The sequence below is a fragment of the Neopelma chrysocephalum genome, unplaced genomic scaffold (genome assembly GCF_003984885.1).
Source record: "Neopelma chrysocephalum unplaced genomic scaffold, ASM398488v2 Primary Assembly neopelma1_22, whole genome shotgun sequence".
NCBI lineage: Eukaryota > Metazoa > Chordata > Aves > Passeriformes > Pipridae > Neopelma > Neopelma chrysocephalum.
The window spans coordinates 11,335,674-11,353,565 of record NW_020897689.1 but is presented as its reverse complement, the minus strand read 5'-3'; the positions used below and the strand labels follow the sequence as shown (position 1 = coordinate 11,353,565).

Sequence of the window (17,892 nt, the reverse complement as noted above, 5' to 3'; positions counted from 1 at the left end):
TACCAAAAATACCTTCTACAACTCACAACACGTGCTGATGAATAGCCAAGGTTCACTCTCACCCTGATCCTAGGAATAAGATTGTATTTTGAGGAGCCTTTTTCTGAAAGGAAGCTGGGGTTCTGCAGGGATGCTACAACAGATTTACTATGGACATATATATGAAAAAAAAAAGAGAAAAAAACAACAAAGAAACAACAACCAACAACTCTAATCTAAAATAAAAATTTAGACAGATATTAAGGCTATACAATTAATAGCAGAAGTAAAATGAAAACACTTTGAAAACACACTTAACTTTGTTGCTTCATACGTTCAGTGCTGGTTTTGGCTCACATTATAATCACTGCATTAATAAAGATGAGCAAATTTCTAGCTTAGCATTAAGCATTAAAGTTTTTGAAATACAAATCTTCCAAAGGATAATTTTCAATTCTTCATGATACAACATGCAATCAAAATTAAGTCTGTGTATTTACACTCATCATTTTAAAGAATGCTTTAATGCTAGCACACTTGGAATTAAGGCCTTTCAGTAAATACAGGAAGAAGTAACACAGGGGTTTGCAGATGGGTTTTATGGCTTCTTTTTAGGCTCAAAAGTTTTGATTAAAGCCGCTTTTTGAAACAAAGTACCACATGTAGCTGGTGGGAAAAGCACAGAAATAATTTAAGTAGTTGTCAATATGTTCATCTTTGAGTATTGCTAAATTTTCAAAAGCCTAGTTCTTCCAAATTATACCATTCATACTTGAGTATTACATGCATGCAGTAAAATTTTGCTTTGAATACATTTTGACCAACATTTCAAATCACAGATTGCAAGGTATCTTAAATGTCATATATGACTTGATCAGCATTTTTCTACATCCTCTTGGTGATAACTTTGGGAAAAAAAATTAGATCTTGCATTTTGTTTGCAAATATAGGAAACATATATTGTTGAGAAATCTCCCAAATTCAGAGGTCCTATTTGTTTAATGAAATATTCAGAACAGGTACAAGGTCAAAGAAACACTGTTCCTTAAAGAGCTTTCTTTCCAAGAAGTTTCTTTTAAACAGAAGCATAACTAAAGGAAAATGGATGACATCAGATTTTACTTTTCTAAGAGTTGTACCAGCTTTTCAACTTCTGTATGAGTATTCATGTATGCAAGTATAACGCAATTTATATGCAGAACTTGGAACATATTTTCAACTCACTCATTTTGTAGCCAAATCAGTGTTAATTAAACAAGCTAATGTGTGAAAGACTAGATAAAAGTTGCACCTGATAAAACCAAAACAGATGTTTTAACTTATAGTTTTAATATTGCAATCAAAGAAAATTCGAAATACTGTACAGTGAAGTGTAGTATAGTACACTATATACTGTTATAATACACTATTGTTACATTACAGATAAAAAAAATCAAATATAATTAGTACAGCAATCACAAATAAAACAAACCAAACCTTGCTGGATAACAGCCAGTACTGTGAAGATGGTATAGCTTCTATGCTAATTTATTTTTAATTCAACATGTAAAGCACTTTTTAAAAAGATTTTTTTCTAAATATATACACTATTTTAATTCCTATTTATACATTTTAAATAGCATTCCCTCCTAAAAGTGCACTCTTTCATTTCTTGGCAATAATCCTCATTGAACATAAAATATTTCTGAAAATACCACTCTTGTTTCAACCTTTTATTGCTCAACCACAGGCATAAGGGCTCAGAGGGAATCCTGCATTCTAAAGATCTTAAGCGACTTCTTCATGAAGCTAAACTGATATCCACAAGCAAAACAAAGAAACCACTCACTGTTGTGGTTAACAAAAGGATCAATGTCGTATTTGCATTCATATTATCATTTTACAAAAGCATGTAGATTCTGATTTTTGAAAATGGGAGCCAAACAAATGTAGAGATAACAGTGGCATCTTCTTAAATCATTCATTTTCCATACAATTCAGACCAAGCATCGCTCTCCCAATTGTAAGCATACTGTGAATTTTATTACCTGGCATTTTCAGCGCATTGAAAAAGTAGCAAGCAACTCTGCTAACCCTGTGACAGTGACAACAGACTCTACCTTATCTAAGATTGTAAATAAAGTATTTTGGTCTTGAAAGTATGCCTGCTGCACAGGGCTGTCAGCACACAGCCCTGTGGCACTGTGCCTCTCTGCCTCTGCTGGAGTGTTCTGTCAGAGGCAATGTCTAGCTCACACTTTGTAGCCAGCAAGACTAGTAAACTATATGGGACTCACAAAGCCAACAGTGCCCATTGCTGTTTTGTGACTACAAGAGGGAAGACATCCCAAATATATTTCTTTGATTTCATTTGAAAAAAAAAAAAAAAAAAGAGAAACTGCACTATCAAAAATTCAACCTTACTAAGCAGCCAGCCATTTGAAGTAGTAAAAGTCTTACATTTTCCTGGAAAACTGATCTGTTCTCCTGAGGTTTCCCATATGCTCATCGGCAATCGAGTTCATTTCCCTTTTTATTTTCATAAGAGGCCTGGATTTTCAGTAACCATCTTTCCTTTAGGTTATACGTACTAAGCCATAGTAAAGTTTAGGATTTTCTAATAATGTGTCTTCTTTGACACAAGATACAGTGTAGAAGGTGGTTGGTCTTTAGACAAGAAAGGAATCTAGGTGGGTACTCAAAAAGAATTTAGAACCATAGCCTCTTTCCACAGGCAATTCAGTAGCAGGAATTTGGGTTGGTTGCTTTTATTTTTTGAGAAAAGGGCACCCTTCTTGACATTTGAGAAGTCCTACTGACACATCTTCATGTCCAGAATGAGCCAACGTCTTCCTTGCCCTTGTACCCTATCACCATTTTCCTGACTAACAGGGAAATCTAACAAGCACACAGGTGCTCCTAAGACAGGTACGCAGATTTGTCTCAACTTACATTTGCACCCACTGCTAACAACCAAATGAAACATCTGTTCCAACTTGCACTTTGGTGTTCTTTATTTCACTTCTCCTGTACAGTCACACATTTCACTGGCATGTAGATGAAGTTTAGCTTCACTTCAGAGTATCAAAAGCCATCTTTCTCAAAGCCACTGATATTAAACGCATGGGAAAGCCACATGAAATAAGAACACTGCAAAGAAACATGCACAATCCTGCTTTACACCAGAGGAACTCAGACCAGCGGATCTTGTGACTGACACCATTTTACCATTCCTTTGAGACCATCTTTTTCAGGAACTGGAGGGTTCTGAACTAGACGACTCCAATGGGCCTAAGACAATACTAAGGGCAAGTCAAACAGAGCTATTATCTGTTTCTATTTCTATTTAGTTAAGAAGGAAAATGCCAAATTACTGCTGAAATGGGAAGTGTGTCAAAACTAAACCAAGCCTTCCTCTTTACACAGTAAAAGGCACACAAACTTCTGCAGTCTTACCAAAATGGCATGAAAGAAGTAAGCATTTTTCACTGAACTAAGGACAATGTACAATAAATATTTCAATTTATTTCGGACTTAAAATTCTCTCATAAACACTGCCCATAATTTTTTCAGCCAAGAAAGACTTGTTTTTCTAAAGAAAAGGTTAGAACTGTCAAAGTGATGGTTACTTGGTTTAAACTGCATGAGATCCAGGACATTGCTCCCCCTCAACCTCTCGTGATTTAAACTCCTTCCCAGGAACATGCACTGATACACTTTTTGAAGCCTCACACTGTGACAAAGCACAAGCCTCTGCTCAACATTTTCTATATAGATGTAGCCCTCAGCCAGCTAGACTGATTCATGGGAGACTAAATGTTTTCAGAAGTCATGGCAGGCTTCCAGCTGCTGCATGTGCATCCTGTTTCTCACTGAATAAGCCCTGCCAGTTAATCAGTGCATCAGCAAGGTCAGTTCTGGTGAGCCAACTACTTAATACATTCCAAGCTTCCAAATTGCTAACTTACTGGGTAGCAATTTGAGATCTTAACATTTTTCATTTATTTGTGAAAAGGTGTTCCTTAATTTTTACTTCTAAGTAGTGTACTAAATAATAAAGTATTTGTTCCATCTACATAAAAAGTTAACCAACAGAGGCATTTTAATTTACCTTGACAAAAGAGAGGGGCTATTATTTAAGTGACTTGCTTCATTTCAGTTTTACATACAAAAATAAATCCTTCCTCATGGGACATTTTATCATACTAATGCTTAGAACTGTTTAAGTGACTAGAAATGTAAAAAGTGAGGAGACTTTTCTGAATACAAACATATACAACACAAACCACATTAGTGAACTGGTAAAAACCCACATGTGCACGAACACAGACTTCAGTATTTAAATGCTCTTAATTCATTTGAAGCTGTATTTAACATCTTTCATCCATTCAATGTTATTTTACCATGAGAGGAAGCAACAATAGTGCATTTAAATATGACTATGAAGATAGGAAGCAAAGTGCAGTATCAGAAACACATTCCATCCTTAGGGAGCAAGCACAGTGGCTGCTTCTTAAAAACTAGCACTACAGGTCTGATGAACACACTACTTAAGTGGATACCAGTTATATTATCACTGATGCAGGGAAATCTGCATCACAAACTGAAGTGAGGCTGAGAGAGGTGGGTAGTCTTTATGGACGCTGAAACAGCACGTATTCCTTGTTCCCACAGAGTAAACACTGAGCTTCTAAAAGCTCAATTATCCCCAAACACTTTAGGATAATGTATGTTAGAGTAATTTCCTTCCAATAAATTCTTAATTTGCTCTTAAGAGGACAGCTATTATTTAATTTTTGCCATTTCTAACCAATGCTAGTAATCAAAGTCTTTTAAAAGAAATGGATTTGCTGTTTGTTGTTTATTGAAATTGCCAACTTCTCTCCTGTAATTGTCTTAAAAGTTGCACAGCACTTGACTACCTCGGTATTTGGGAGGAAATAAAGACATGCTATCACTTACTAGCAGAGCACCAAAATGGTTGTGTTGGCTCAGACAGCCATGCATAACCACACCACATTCACTTTATCTTCATCATATGCTAAGTAGCCTTTTTACTAACTTTCTTAAACTGACAATATGGAGAAATTAGAGTTTACTAAAGTTACACATATTCCAAGATTTCTGAGAGGTGTAAACAGCTGTATGAATGTAAAAGTTATTAAATTGGAGAAAGTGCCAGCACAATGTAATTAAAAGTACTGTATATGCTACATTATCAAATTTAGCAGGAGTTTAGTAGTTGCTTTTTGAAATTTATGTATAATTCATGTTTATAGTGTATTTTTGACTGTAATTAAGTACCTGGGACAGAATTAACTTTGTCAAATTTCTAGTTTTGCCTGTTCTAGCCTTTCCAGCAAACTAGCATGGTAAGAACCTTGCATGGGCTTAAATTTTAAGACTTTTAAGGAATTAAAAATTACAAAGAATTTTCAAGAACCCACATGTACAGCAGATATTCATCTCAGTGCATTTCCTAATAACTAATTTACAGGTAACAGAGCCAGCCTGGGCAGCAGTATGGTAATATTGAAAGCTATTGCCAATCACACGCTTATCATGCACTGAATAAGATGATATAATCTTTGACATACATACAAGATTTAATAACTAATCACTTTGTGTGGCCCAGCCAATAAACATTACATTTGAACAGTAATTTCTTCTACCCTTATTAGATTTTAACCTATCAAGAGTGATCCATTGGCTCAGTTGCATTAGTGATTCCTGCATCTTGACTATCCATCTCCTCAAGCTCCTCAACAGAATTTCCCTTTTGTGCTTTAGACCTCGCAGGGAATGTTGTTCCCACAGAATTCACCATGTTACCATCAGTTGATTCAGTATTCAAGTGTTCAGTACCACCTGGTGCAGGAAATGATTCGGGTAAGCCAGCCTGAAAGCTCCCAGTTTTAGCAGTTGAACTCACTGCCTCTACTTTTCTTTGAGATACATCAACTGATGCTGACTGCTCTGTATTCTGATCCCGCAAATGTCTATCCATTGAAGCCTGAATAGAAGAGACCATTTCCTGCAACTTTTTTCTCTGTGCCTCAATCAGAGTGGGGTCAAGCTGCCTGCTGTCTCTCATTGTCACAACTCCCGGAGCAATTCGGATAAGCTCACTGTTACCAGAAGCAGCTGTGAATACAGAAGGCTCAATTTTAGCAGAAGGACTGAAGTCCGTTTCTGTGCTATGCTTTCTTAAAAGTGGTGTTTCCCTGGCCCTTTGATCATGTTGTTGACTACTAGATGCAGTTCCTAGGGAATGGCCCTTTCCTTGAAATGCAGTTACATTATGTAGTTGTTCAGATTTCTTTTTCACTACTCCACCACTACCCAGCTTCAGCATTCCGTGCGAAGGACTCGCTTCCCTGCTTCTTGAAGTAGCTTCAGCTCGCACTTGGCTTAAGGCCTCTTTAACCAGCTCTTCAACGTCAGGACCAATTGGAAAGTGCCCAGCAGCATCCACACACAGCTCTAATCTGTCTTCTGCTGCATTGTACACAAAGTTTTTACCAGGCAGATGTGGAAAAGTGCAGTGCTTGCCATCAGCCAAACCTATAAAGATAGAAAAAGTTATTCAAAGTGCTAACATATTTTAAGGCATGCTCTGAACACACAGTAATTATCGTATTTACATTTACTGAACCAAGTATGTAAAAAACCCACACTGAAAGTTATTACCTAACACAACAGAAGTTAAAGAAATAGAATATGCCTGCAGTAACACAAACCAAGCCAAACCCCATCACTACCACCATCCCACATTCCCACCCAAAACAAGACAAAATCAACCAAACAAACACCAAAACCAGAAAACTGCCAAGGAGCACATTTCAAAACACTATCTGCAGAAGTACTATTTAAGACCACTTCCATACTAGTCAGAACTGTAGTAGGATTTCAGGGTGTGTAACAATTGCTAAGCCTGAGGAATTTCAAATTTGGTATTTAGTCTTTTTCTCAGAGAGGAAGTGTTGCTAGATAAACAAAAGTGTTTCAAGATGACTATGTTTAGTAGTCCTGGAGATTATAACTATTAACCTTTACAGAACAAACATAAGGCATAATATTTTTGATCTGCTGTTTGTTTCATTGTCCCACTTACAATTTGACCAATCTGTAAAAACAGAAAGTTCACTAGATAATTTTAAGTTTTGAAGATTCTATGTGTCAAAAATGGACAACATTCATTTTTAACAGTTTATCATCATAGAACACAAAATAACTCTTTCAACTCCGTCCCATACAGGCTGCAGTAAAGGAATAAGGTATCACTTCAGTGATGACGGCTTCCTGTGAGTTAAAAGCTATCTGCAGATGAAAACTTGGCTGCAACCACTCTCTTCACTTGAGTTCCATCAGCTATGCAAGGAGAGCTACAATGAAAACAACACTGTTTAAAAGGTGCCAGGAGTAGGTAAATTATTGGGATTTTTCCTCACATTCTTAAAATTCTTGAAGAAAACCACCAGAAATTATTCAGAAGGGAAGAAACACATCAACTAAATTCTATTTCTGTGTTATCAAATACAATGCACTCAAAATGAGTATTATGGGCATCAATGAAAAAGGTCATTCAATAATTTGAAATGTTATTGAACTGTTTTCATACTGATGAACTAACTGACCAGTCTCACTCATCCACCACAGCTTCTGATTTGCACTTGCGCAGTTGCAGAGATCTACAAATAGGATTTTATTTCAAGAGCTTCAGACATGTAGCTCCTTTTTTATATATTCATGGAAGCCAATAACAAAACAGCCAAAACACAGAACAAAATTTACCCTCAAACACCTACCTGTCTAACTCAGCCTGAAGAACATATTTTAAGTACATAATTTACCAGCTCATTTGCAAAGAGGGAGCTGTAACAATTCCTGTGATAGACCAAAACTGCCTCTGAAACTGCAATTCTGAAATTTCAAAGTAAGATCTTAAACAATATCTATTAAATCAAACTTCAACTGATTAACAGTACCTACACTTGATAAAAAGCTTTGTTCCAAAGGTCCAGGACAATAGCCATATTATTACATTAGCTAAAATATTAAAAATAGGTAAGGGGCTTCTTTAAGTGGAAAGATTGGTCAGATCGTTGCACACTGGAATTGTTGTAGTAGTGTGTTAATGTTGAAATAGAAATTCTACCTACCAAGGTAGTGTAAAACACCTGCATACGTAGAAATGGTCACATACAGACTGTCATCTCCCACAACCCCATTGCTTACCTTGTCAGTTGGCAAAAATTACTTGTAAATCAGACATTTTCTGTAAGTTAATGACCAGCTGGGTTATAAATCCCATGGATTCATTTCAAGTTCTCAACTCTGGCTAGTTATCAATTGGTCAAAAATGCCCTTTCCAGCAGGCAATGTATAAGCTATAATTCACTTGCCACAAACATTACAGCAGTCTTTACAAGCACAGTAAAAGAAATAATACTAAAAGGAAACAGATCTGCTATAAGACATTTGCACACTAATTCTATTATCTGGGCTAATAATTGAGTGCGAGGTGGTGGGCATTGAATATACCATGCATTTTAATTACTGCAAAGAGAACAGAAATTACATGGTAAAATGCCTGTTTCCAGAAATAAGTAAGATAAAGTTAAGGTTGAAAAAACTGTCAAAGAACAAATTGGACAGTAAGAAATAAGTAAAGGAATCATTACAATAGATGAAACCACAAGAGCTAAACTATGAATGTAAAAATTTCAACAAGAAAATAAACATTAAAGGAGAGAAAATAATTGATGGTACTTTCTTCTCTAAAGAAACATATACTATTCTTTGTAGGTAGTATTTGTAAGCCTAAAAATCAAATATACTCTAACTACTTGCTTGGTTATTCTACATAGAGCCCAAGATGTGATATTCATCAATGGAAGAAGGGGATGGATAGCTTTGCTTTTGAACAATCACCTTAGGATACAAAAGACAAATTTAATCAACCATTTAAATTTAAAACTTGCAGCAAAATATCTAACAAGAAGCACACTAGAAAGATAAACTCCTTCTAGTAACTGTTTTAAAGTATAACAGTAACAGGTCCTATGTTTTTCTCTCTGTTTGATCTTTACAGGGGAAAAGAATTTTTTTAAAAAACCTATTAACTTATTTTGGTCATTTTGTCACAAAAAAAAATAAATTGTTTGTACAACTCAGGAAGCAAAAAATTCAGAAAATAAGAGGTTTAAGTTCAAAGAAGTAGGCTTAAGCAGATTGCCTAGTCTTAGGCTCTCTGAGGGAGCATAAGAAGTTCCACAATATTATAAGAATGAAAAGGTACCAGAGCAATAAAATAAAATAAAAATACATTTATGCTTACAAGTGACTCAATACCAATTTACAGTTTGCAGGATTTGGAAAGAGAGGAAGGAAGGGATAAACAAAAACCCCAGAAATACCTGTTGTTTTCTTCATTATGCTGTAGAATACTCCACCCTGCTGAAACAACTGGGGAAGCCCCTTTGCGTAAGACCAAACATCTTCTCCTGTAAAAATCAAACACAACCATTAGAATTAAACAGTCGTATTTTAATATTATAGACAATGGCTGAAAATGTAACTCCTTGAATCAAAAGCTGAGTCCTTACTCTCTTCTATGCAATTAAGAATTTGAATTTTTACTGCAAATTCACAGAACAGGAGCTCAAGACCTCGAGAAACTTTCAGAAAAACATACCACTGTCTGCAGTCAAATATCCTACATGTTCTAGTACCAAGGTTCCTAAATTTGATTTGATCCAAATTTGCAGCTCCAGGTTCTTTTGCCAGACCCTAAACACCAGTCTCCATTCCCTTCCTACCCATCCTTTCTATATTAAACTAGGAAATTACTAACATACTTCAAAATTCAAGCACATACCCTTGCCCATTAAAACCTTAATTCTATATCTCTACACCTTCTCAAAAATCAGAGCTCAATTTCACAGCTGCCACAGAGCAGACTTTATACTGCAGCTGAGACACAAGCACCCACATAGGAGCTGCATAGAAGCTGTGTCTGTACCTTGCTTTTCTTAAGAGTTAGAAACGGAATATCAATGACGAGGCCCCAGCAGCCCTGTGTAACTGGCATTTTTCAAATGGCATAAAAAAATGGCATTCAAATGCCATAACTTTAAATGATGCTGAGAGAAAAAAGGAAAAAAGACCAACCTAGACTAAATAAGGAGAGGAATACAAGGAACAGAAAAACTGGGTTACAGTGACAAGAGTATCAGTGACCTAATAGAACCTGCTCAATCAGTTCAGATCTGCATTTTTGCCTATACCCATTTCCTTATTTTGCTAACCACTTACCTGCTTCAGAGAAGTGATATGTGATGCAGCTGTCAAAGTAGTGCAAATGGAAAGTACTGATAAATTCCATTCTCCTGATGCAGAAGCAACTACTGTGCATATACATTTTCAGAAAAAAATTGCTTTTCCCACTTTACATCAAACATTTAGGGAACATACTGAGGTATCTTAAATAGAACTTGCCCCCTTCTTTAGGCAATGAAATCTCAATAACCACGTCTCAAATTTCTATTAAGATTGGAGAATGTAAATCTTCAACTAAAGTTAACTGGATGTACTAACTGCTTACAATAGAAATAGCTGGAATGTGTCAGGCTGCAAAATATTAGCCAGCAATATTTCTTTGCTTACTGTTATAAGCAAAATAAAAGTAAAAAGCTATTTTTAATAGCTTCCACATACTGAATATATGGCACATCTGAATTGTTCCTTTTATTTCTTTACTGCATATCCCACACAGTAACTGTGGCTATTTTCCTGTCCCACCTGCCTCAGGTGAGAAAATATTTCACCCATGTGACAGTGGCATTATATGCTACACCACGCTTTGAAACCCTTCAAGCCACTCTCCAGCTTTTGTTTCCACTCCCTGACAGGCATGGGAGGCACGTCCTGCTCGTCTGTTCCCTCACCACAATTCTGTCACTCACCTCTCCTCTTCAGGCATTATTCAGGTCCCCATTCTCTTACACAGGTACAGTGAACATTCATCATGTTCTGTCTTTAGACATTTTTAAAGAGAGGAGGCCTACACAATCTGATTAATTTTGAATGCATTCCCTCAAACCACATATGCTTGGGCTCACTGCATTCATTTGCACATCAAGCTCACAAATTTGGCCTTCACTTCCTAGCAAGAACATCCAGGTAGTAAACCAACTACTCTTCTTTCTTATTTTCCATGGTCTACTGAAGAAAGAGGTCATGTCACTGCTACCTGCATCTTTATTCTCATTTACAATTTGAAATGCATATCCCTATACACAATAGCTCCAAAGCATCACTGCTGCGGCTCTTCTGAGTCTTCCTGATGGTTTAAACACTGCCCACAGGAATCAAAATAACCACTACATTGATAAGTAACAGAATACAGCTGTCAGTCCACCCAAGCCTAAAAAGAGGCCACAGACAGCAGCCAAACAGTAGCTGACTCCATACTAAGGAAGGACTCCTTTACTGCTGCATTGAGCAACCCACTATTATTTTAAGGGCTCCCTTTCCTTCCACAAAGAAGAAGCCCAGTTTTAGACATTAGTGACATTTTCCAAGCAAAGATTCCCTATTTGCTGCGGGCATGATTTTTAAAGCTTTGCACAAGGGAAATACCACTGTTTAGTTAGCCTTTTATGCAACACTAACAAGGACTACATGCAGGAAAGCATGGAGAGCAAGGCTCACAAAACAAAAGCATCAGCCACTGAAAGAAATACAAACTAACCAGGCTGTTTTGACAGAGATCTCCCATTGGAAGACCAAAAAAAACCCACAACTGCAACTGGACTTCCCCAGATCAGAGGAACTAGTATGTGTGACTCAACTAAACTACATCTGAGGTTTGCACAGTTTTGTTGTTAGTTGGGTTTTACCATTTGTTTTGGTTTTATTTGCCATGGCAGTGAGATGTTTATAGGTCACAAGTTAATTTGGATGATCATTTAGTTAGATTAAAAACTCCCTCAAGACACTACATTTGTCACAGAGATTATGTTCTCTGCACTGTTCCTACTCCAGTACACACTTCCTCAGACCAGACTCCAACTCCAGAACATTAAGGCATGACAACAAAACAAAACTATCCTACCCACAAATATGCCTCTACCGCTGGTGTAGGTTAGTCTGCACCTGCTGCAAGCCCAAGACTGTCACTTCATTCAGCAGAGAGAACACACAGAAGTGCAAAACAAATAAAAAACTCAGCTGATCAACACAAGTTTTAAAAACAAGCTGTTTAATTCCAAGAAAATCCTGGTATCAATTAATAAATTTAATTTAAACCTGGCTATTTTGATTTTTCTGTGCTGATGAATACATCAATGAAAAACAAACCACTTAAAACAGATTCATCATACTTGGTTTACACGTATCCACAGTGCCTCTGCATGGACGTAATTAAATCTGTTTTAAAATATAACACTTTAAATATGTTAATGTAAAATTACAATTCCTTTAGTCTTTTCCCTATAGAGTTCTGTTTCTTGAGCTAAAAAAAGAGAAAGCTTTAGAAAAAATTATGCATAATATGATAAATAGTCAAGAATCACAGCATCTAATTTCCCGGGGCTTATTTTTAAATGATATACAGAAAAATTAAAGAACACAATCTAAAATTCTAATAAGTTAACTAGCTGAGACCAGAAAAGAAAAATCTTAGTAAATGAAATACAAAAGAAGTATTTCAGCCTATAGGAGACTCTGTATGAAAGAAAAGCTTTTAAGCATCCAGAATGAACAGTTATGGATATTTGAAGACACACTTTCACTAAATTGGCGAAAAGAAAAGAAAATTGTATCTGGCCCAGCAAGCTATTTCAACATCATCTCCTCCCTAAACATTCTGATATGACTGTATTACAAGAATGCTTTTAGCAGAACAAAGTTATAAAAAGTTAAAAAGTTACAAAGCTAACTCTCAGAACTTTGCAGCACAACTTTTAGCAGTACAGAAATGTCATTGGGAAACACTAAGGCTTCTTGTCCCAGAAAGGCTGAATATACCATCCTGAGGAACTGCCACCCCAAAACTTTTTAAAAAGTGCAAGGACTTAAGAAGTTTCTCAGAGTTTCTTAACCCATTGAAAAATCACAACTGTAAACAGTCAAGTAACTAGATTTTTTTCTACAAATATTTTTAAAGGAGAATGAAGACCCAAGGAGAAAAGTGATGATATAATAATAGCATCTTATTCAGTAGCTGTATAAGGTTTTATAACTGGTTTATCCCTTGCTGCCACTTTTACTTCTATTAGTAATGCAAAATGGATGCAGTCAGAGAAGGGTGAGGTAAATTCTATTCTAACCTGTGCTCTGAAAGCAGAATCTAACAGCAGTGAGAGGCAAAGACAAAAATTGTTTCTTGCATACAAGATCAGCTCACAGTCTACGGATAAGTATCTGCAAAATAATGACACACCTTAATGCTGAAGTAATCAAGATACTTTTAAAGCACGTTGAAGTTTTTTTAGGCAAAAGCAAATAACTATACTTTCAGCAGTATTTCCTTCAGACAGGAAAGCACTCTTTTAGGTTTAATCTCAAAATTAAGACAACTTTTAAACCTAACCTTTTCCTGCACTTTGGAACTGGGGTGTAAATATCAGTGTGATGAGGTGAGTAGTGATTCAGCACCTTATCTTACAAGAGACACAGGAGTACATGATCACAGTTGGAAAAGAATCAAAGTTCTGCTTGATGAACTTCTGACATATCACTCGGTGATTACGTAATTGTTTCGTTTCTGAAACAATCACATGCTTTAGCCACACCAAATCCCTCCAGCAAGAGAGAAGGCTCCCACAAAAAGAATGCAACCTGTAAACATGGTTCATAGAGCTGAATGTATGATAATTGCTGTTCTACTTCCTGCCAGGAAGCAGCAAGAACTGTGAAACCTGATGAAGAAAGTACACAAACGAAGGTCCAGGTCTCTTGAGTTCAAAAAGGAAAATAAAAACTACAGGCACCTGAGAAAAGTCCTTTCATGTTGAATTATTAGAAGATTTACATGACTGATAATTTATAAGTATACCTTTTGAACCCTATGTCCACCATTGGGATTCAGATCCACATTTAGATTTATTTCAGAATGTAAGCAGAGGAGAAACTGAAACATAGTTTCCTCGTTCTTTAAAAAGACCAAATCTTCATTTAAAATTAGCAGATTAGCTAAGGAGACAATGTCATGTTGATTTGCTTAAACCAACACAACTCCTATGGAGAGAAATGCCAGGATTTCATCCTACTACTAAGGTGAAAATTTGGTCCTCAAACTTCCAATGAGCAGACACTCAGCATCCCCTTCTCACCTCTGCTAAGAATTTATTTCCTGAAACCTGAAGGAGATGTAGGAAAAAAGAGAGCATGTAGCTCTCACACATACACTTCAGATGTGTGCCTAATGAGAGACAGGAAAAACCAGTGGAGACCCAGGACAGCAGAGGCAATGCAACCACTTCTAACGAGCAATTTTTAAAAGAGGACTTTATAGAAAAGAAAGAACTATCTCATATACCTCATATATGCATTTTTAAAAGTCACTGACAGCATGTTAAATGCACTTCTAATAAAGGAACTAATCTTCTCCATCATTACAGAATAGAAAAAAAAATGTACGTATGTAACTATAGTTTGAAAAAATGTTATCTTCTACTTAAAAACACCATTTCAAAGTACAACATGAAGTCAGCCTTACCCATGAGTGTTGCCAGAAGACAGAGCGAATACATCTCCTTATCCACTTGCTCTTGCAGATCCTTTGATGAGATTTTACTGGTCAAAGCAATGTCTTCATGCTTCACAGCATGGGCTGAGTGCGCTGAGGCAGCCTGCCTGCCTTCCTCCTTACCCTTCAGGATTTCTATGGCAATCCTGTCACCATGCTGCAAAGGAACCGGTTCATTTTCCATGCCTTCTTTGGGAGGCAGAAGCTCTTTCGGAGGAAAGCCATAGCGAATACATTGCAAATAGGGAGGAATATTAAATTCTCTCGCTATGCCTTCCTGCAGTTCCAAGAAAGTGGTGGTGCACTTCAGGGTAAGCATCGACTGCCTCCCATCATTGGTGGTTATTCGAATTTTCTTTTCTTTTGTGGATGTTGGAGAATAGGGGGTTTTTGTTGGTGTAGCAGGTGCAGATGATGGCCCCTCACGAACAGCCCCGGGAGAAGCAGTCCTGGGTTGCCCTTTATGCTCTTGTTTCAATTTTTCACTTTTCCGTTTCTGCATTACAGAAGCTTGGTCCGCAATGTTCTGCTGAATAGTTCTTTCAGCTTTGCTCATATTCAACTCCTCCTTGTGCAAAGTTTTTGTCTTCTGTCCAGTCAAAATAATTTTGGTTGGAAGTTGCGACTCTAACTCTTGTCCTTGCTGTACATCATCAGCTCTTTGGGCATGAGCACCATCGATATTTACAGGGGTATAGTCATCAGGGTTCTTTTTGGCAGTTTGATGCAATATTGTGTTGACAACTTTCTGAACAAGAATCTCACTACCAAATTCACCGGGGAAGTGCTTGGTAACAAGTTTCATGGCGACATCATACACATTACTGTTCAAAGATGTGTCACTTTCGTACTGGAACCAGTAGACCGTCTCTCTCACTACTCTTCCACCCCACTCTAGAGTAATAGGAAAAGCTTCAGGCAGATTGTCATATTCTTTACCTTCCCAGTAGTGCTTGAATCCACAGCCACATTTGCCACCTGTAGACCTAGTATTAGTTCTGTCTCCATCAATATATGAAACAGACCCATCTTCTCTGACGCGACGCATTAAGTTACCATGACACCAGTTACAAACAGTCAAATTGCTCAGGCCATAGTCTGGTACCAGCACATCCTTCGAGGGGTTGTAAGAACACACCAAACTGTTCAGGGGAAAACTGTAATTTTTGTCGGGCCTTAGCTGGCCATGGGTGCTTTTTGCCAGGTTATACAGCTTCCCCCCGGGAGCCAGCCACTCTGGGGGAACATGATGCTCCGAAAGGGCCCCGCAAATGAGGCACCTGTGAAGGCGGTTGTCCATCACTGCTTTTTTGGCAGCTGCAGTGACCTCTTCAGGCTGGACCCCTATTACACCAGTCCTTCTGTAGAAATACTGATGCACATCAGCTACAAGACTGGGGTGGATACCGTGTTTACTCATGAAAACCTCTTCCATTGCAGCAACGAGCCTCATCAAGTACTTGTCCTGCAAACTTCTGTCTCCTCCAATGATGCAACCACCGTCCTCCTCTAACATGATGTACTTTTTGATGAGGTCTTGAGGAACTCCCCAGGCTTTAGGAAGTAGCTTTCTAGGCAGCTTAGGTAAAGCAGCACCTTTTATTCCAACGAGAGGAATATAATGGTTACGTCCTGAGCTACTCCACGCAATGCAGATTGGCTTGTTCAACATGCCATCTTTTCCCATGCATTTTTCCAGGGGTATCAGACCAGGGAGGAACGTCGCTGAATAATCTCCAGAGCTTCGCATTCCACTCAAGGAGTCTAACAGGATAATAGGCCGATGAAGCACGTTGGCCAGACCAAAGATGTGAATATTCCTAAGGCCCATTGGCACACCTTCCGGAGGAACAAACAAAGGGTCACATTCATTGATAATGTCCTCCCACTCTGCCGCATCGATAAAGTCATGGAAAAGTGCCTTGTAGTGACTCAGATTCTCCTCAAAATGCTTCTTTAGATTCTCTCGCAGAGCATGCCAGAACAGTTCCCTGCCAACCAGTGCCCGTGAGACTGCGTGGACAAGGCAGTGGCCATCTCCATCCACGTGGACAGGGATGAGGCACTCTTGACTGTTGTTGGCCTTCTTGATGTCTTCCAGGGTGTCATGCAGGTAAATGAGGCTGCCGGAGCGGTCCTTCCCATAACCGATGGTTTCGACGTGCTCCGGCTCGATGAGAAAGGCGCGGTCGCCCAGGAGGGAGCAGTCAAAGATGTCTCCCTGGTTCATCTCCGTGAGGAGCTTGGCTTTGCCAGTCTGCTTGTCCATCCCGTAGCGGGCCAGGATAGGGGCCAGGAGCTTGCAGTGGTAGTTGGAGAGGCCCATGACTTTGACGAGCTCGGTGTTCCTGCGGGGCGGGCCGGCGCCGCTGACGCCCAGCAGCGCGTTCCGCAGCAGGTTGTGCAGCACCAGGTCGGGGTCCGTCACCTCCTCCACGGCCAGCAGCTGCCGCTGCTCGTGGCGCCGCCCGCAGTCCGTGCACTCGATGCTGCCGCTGCCCTGCGGCCCGTGCGCCGGGAAGAACAGCCGCGCCTGGCATTTAGGGTCGGGGCAGGTGCCGGAGAAGATGCGCCGGTCCCGCTTCTTGGAGGCGGCCGGAGGCGGCGGCTGCGGCTGCTGCTGAGGGGACGGCGGCGGCGGCGGCGGCTGCTGGGGCTGGGACATCGCTCCGTTCCGCCCGGGCTTCACCCGCACCCGCTGCTCCGCCGCCCTCACAAGCGCATCCCCTGTGCGCCGGACAACGACCGCCGCCCCTCAGCCGCCCGGTGCCACCCGAGCACGGAGCGCCCCCCGCCGCCCCCCGCCCAACGCGGAAGCGCCGCCACTCTCACCGCCCCTCGGCCGCCTCAGTGCCCGCAGCGCCGCGGCCTCGCGCACTTCCACGCCGGAGGCGCACGCGCGGCGCCGCGGGGGTGGCCGGGAGCGGTAGTGCCGTCCGCCGCGGCAGCCCGGCATGGAGAAGGGAGGGGGCCGGCGCGAGGACTACAGGGACCGCGAGGCTGTGCGGCGCAGGGGGGGCGGGAGGGGCAAGCCCTTGCAGGAATGCTGGGAAGTGTAGTCGGAGGTGGGTGGGCCGGGAGGGGCGCGCGGGGCGCTTGTTGCGCTTCCTGGGCACGCAGGGGGGCGGGCGCGGGTCTGAGGGGACATCCCACGTGTGCATCCCTCCTGTGTCTTCCCC

At 39.8% G+C, this 17,892-nt stretch overlaps 1 protein-coding gene across 1 annotated transcript; it reads right to left on the bottom strand.

Moving 5' to 3' along the window:
- Positions 1-675: 675 nt before the first annotated feature.
- On the bottom strand, positions 676-17,577 carry VCPIP1 (valosin containing protein interacting protein 1). The gene is made up of 3 exons (XM_027701470.1): positions 14,684-17,577; positions 9,378-9,464; positions 676-6,522 (listed from the first exon to the last, which is right to left on the bottom strand). Exons 1-3 carry the CDS (start codon positions 17,376-17,378, stop codon positions 5,651-5,653), a joined length of 3,654 nt encoding a protein of 1,217 aa, XP_027557271.1. The 5' UTR covers positions 17,379-17,577; the 3' UTR covers positions 676-5,650.
- Between the last annotated feature and the right edge of the window lie 315 nt (positions 17,578-17,892).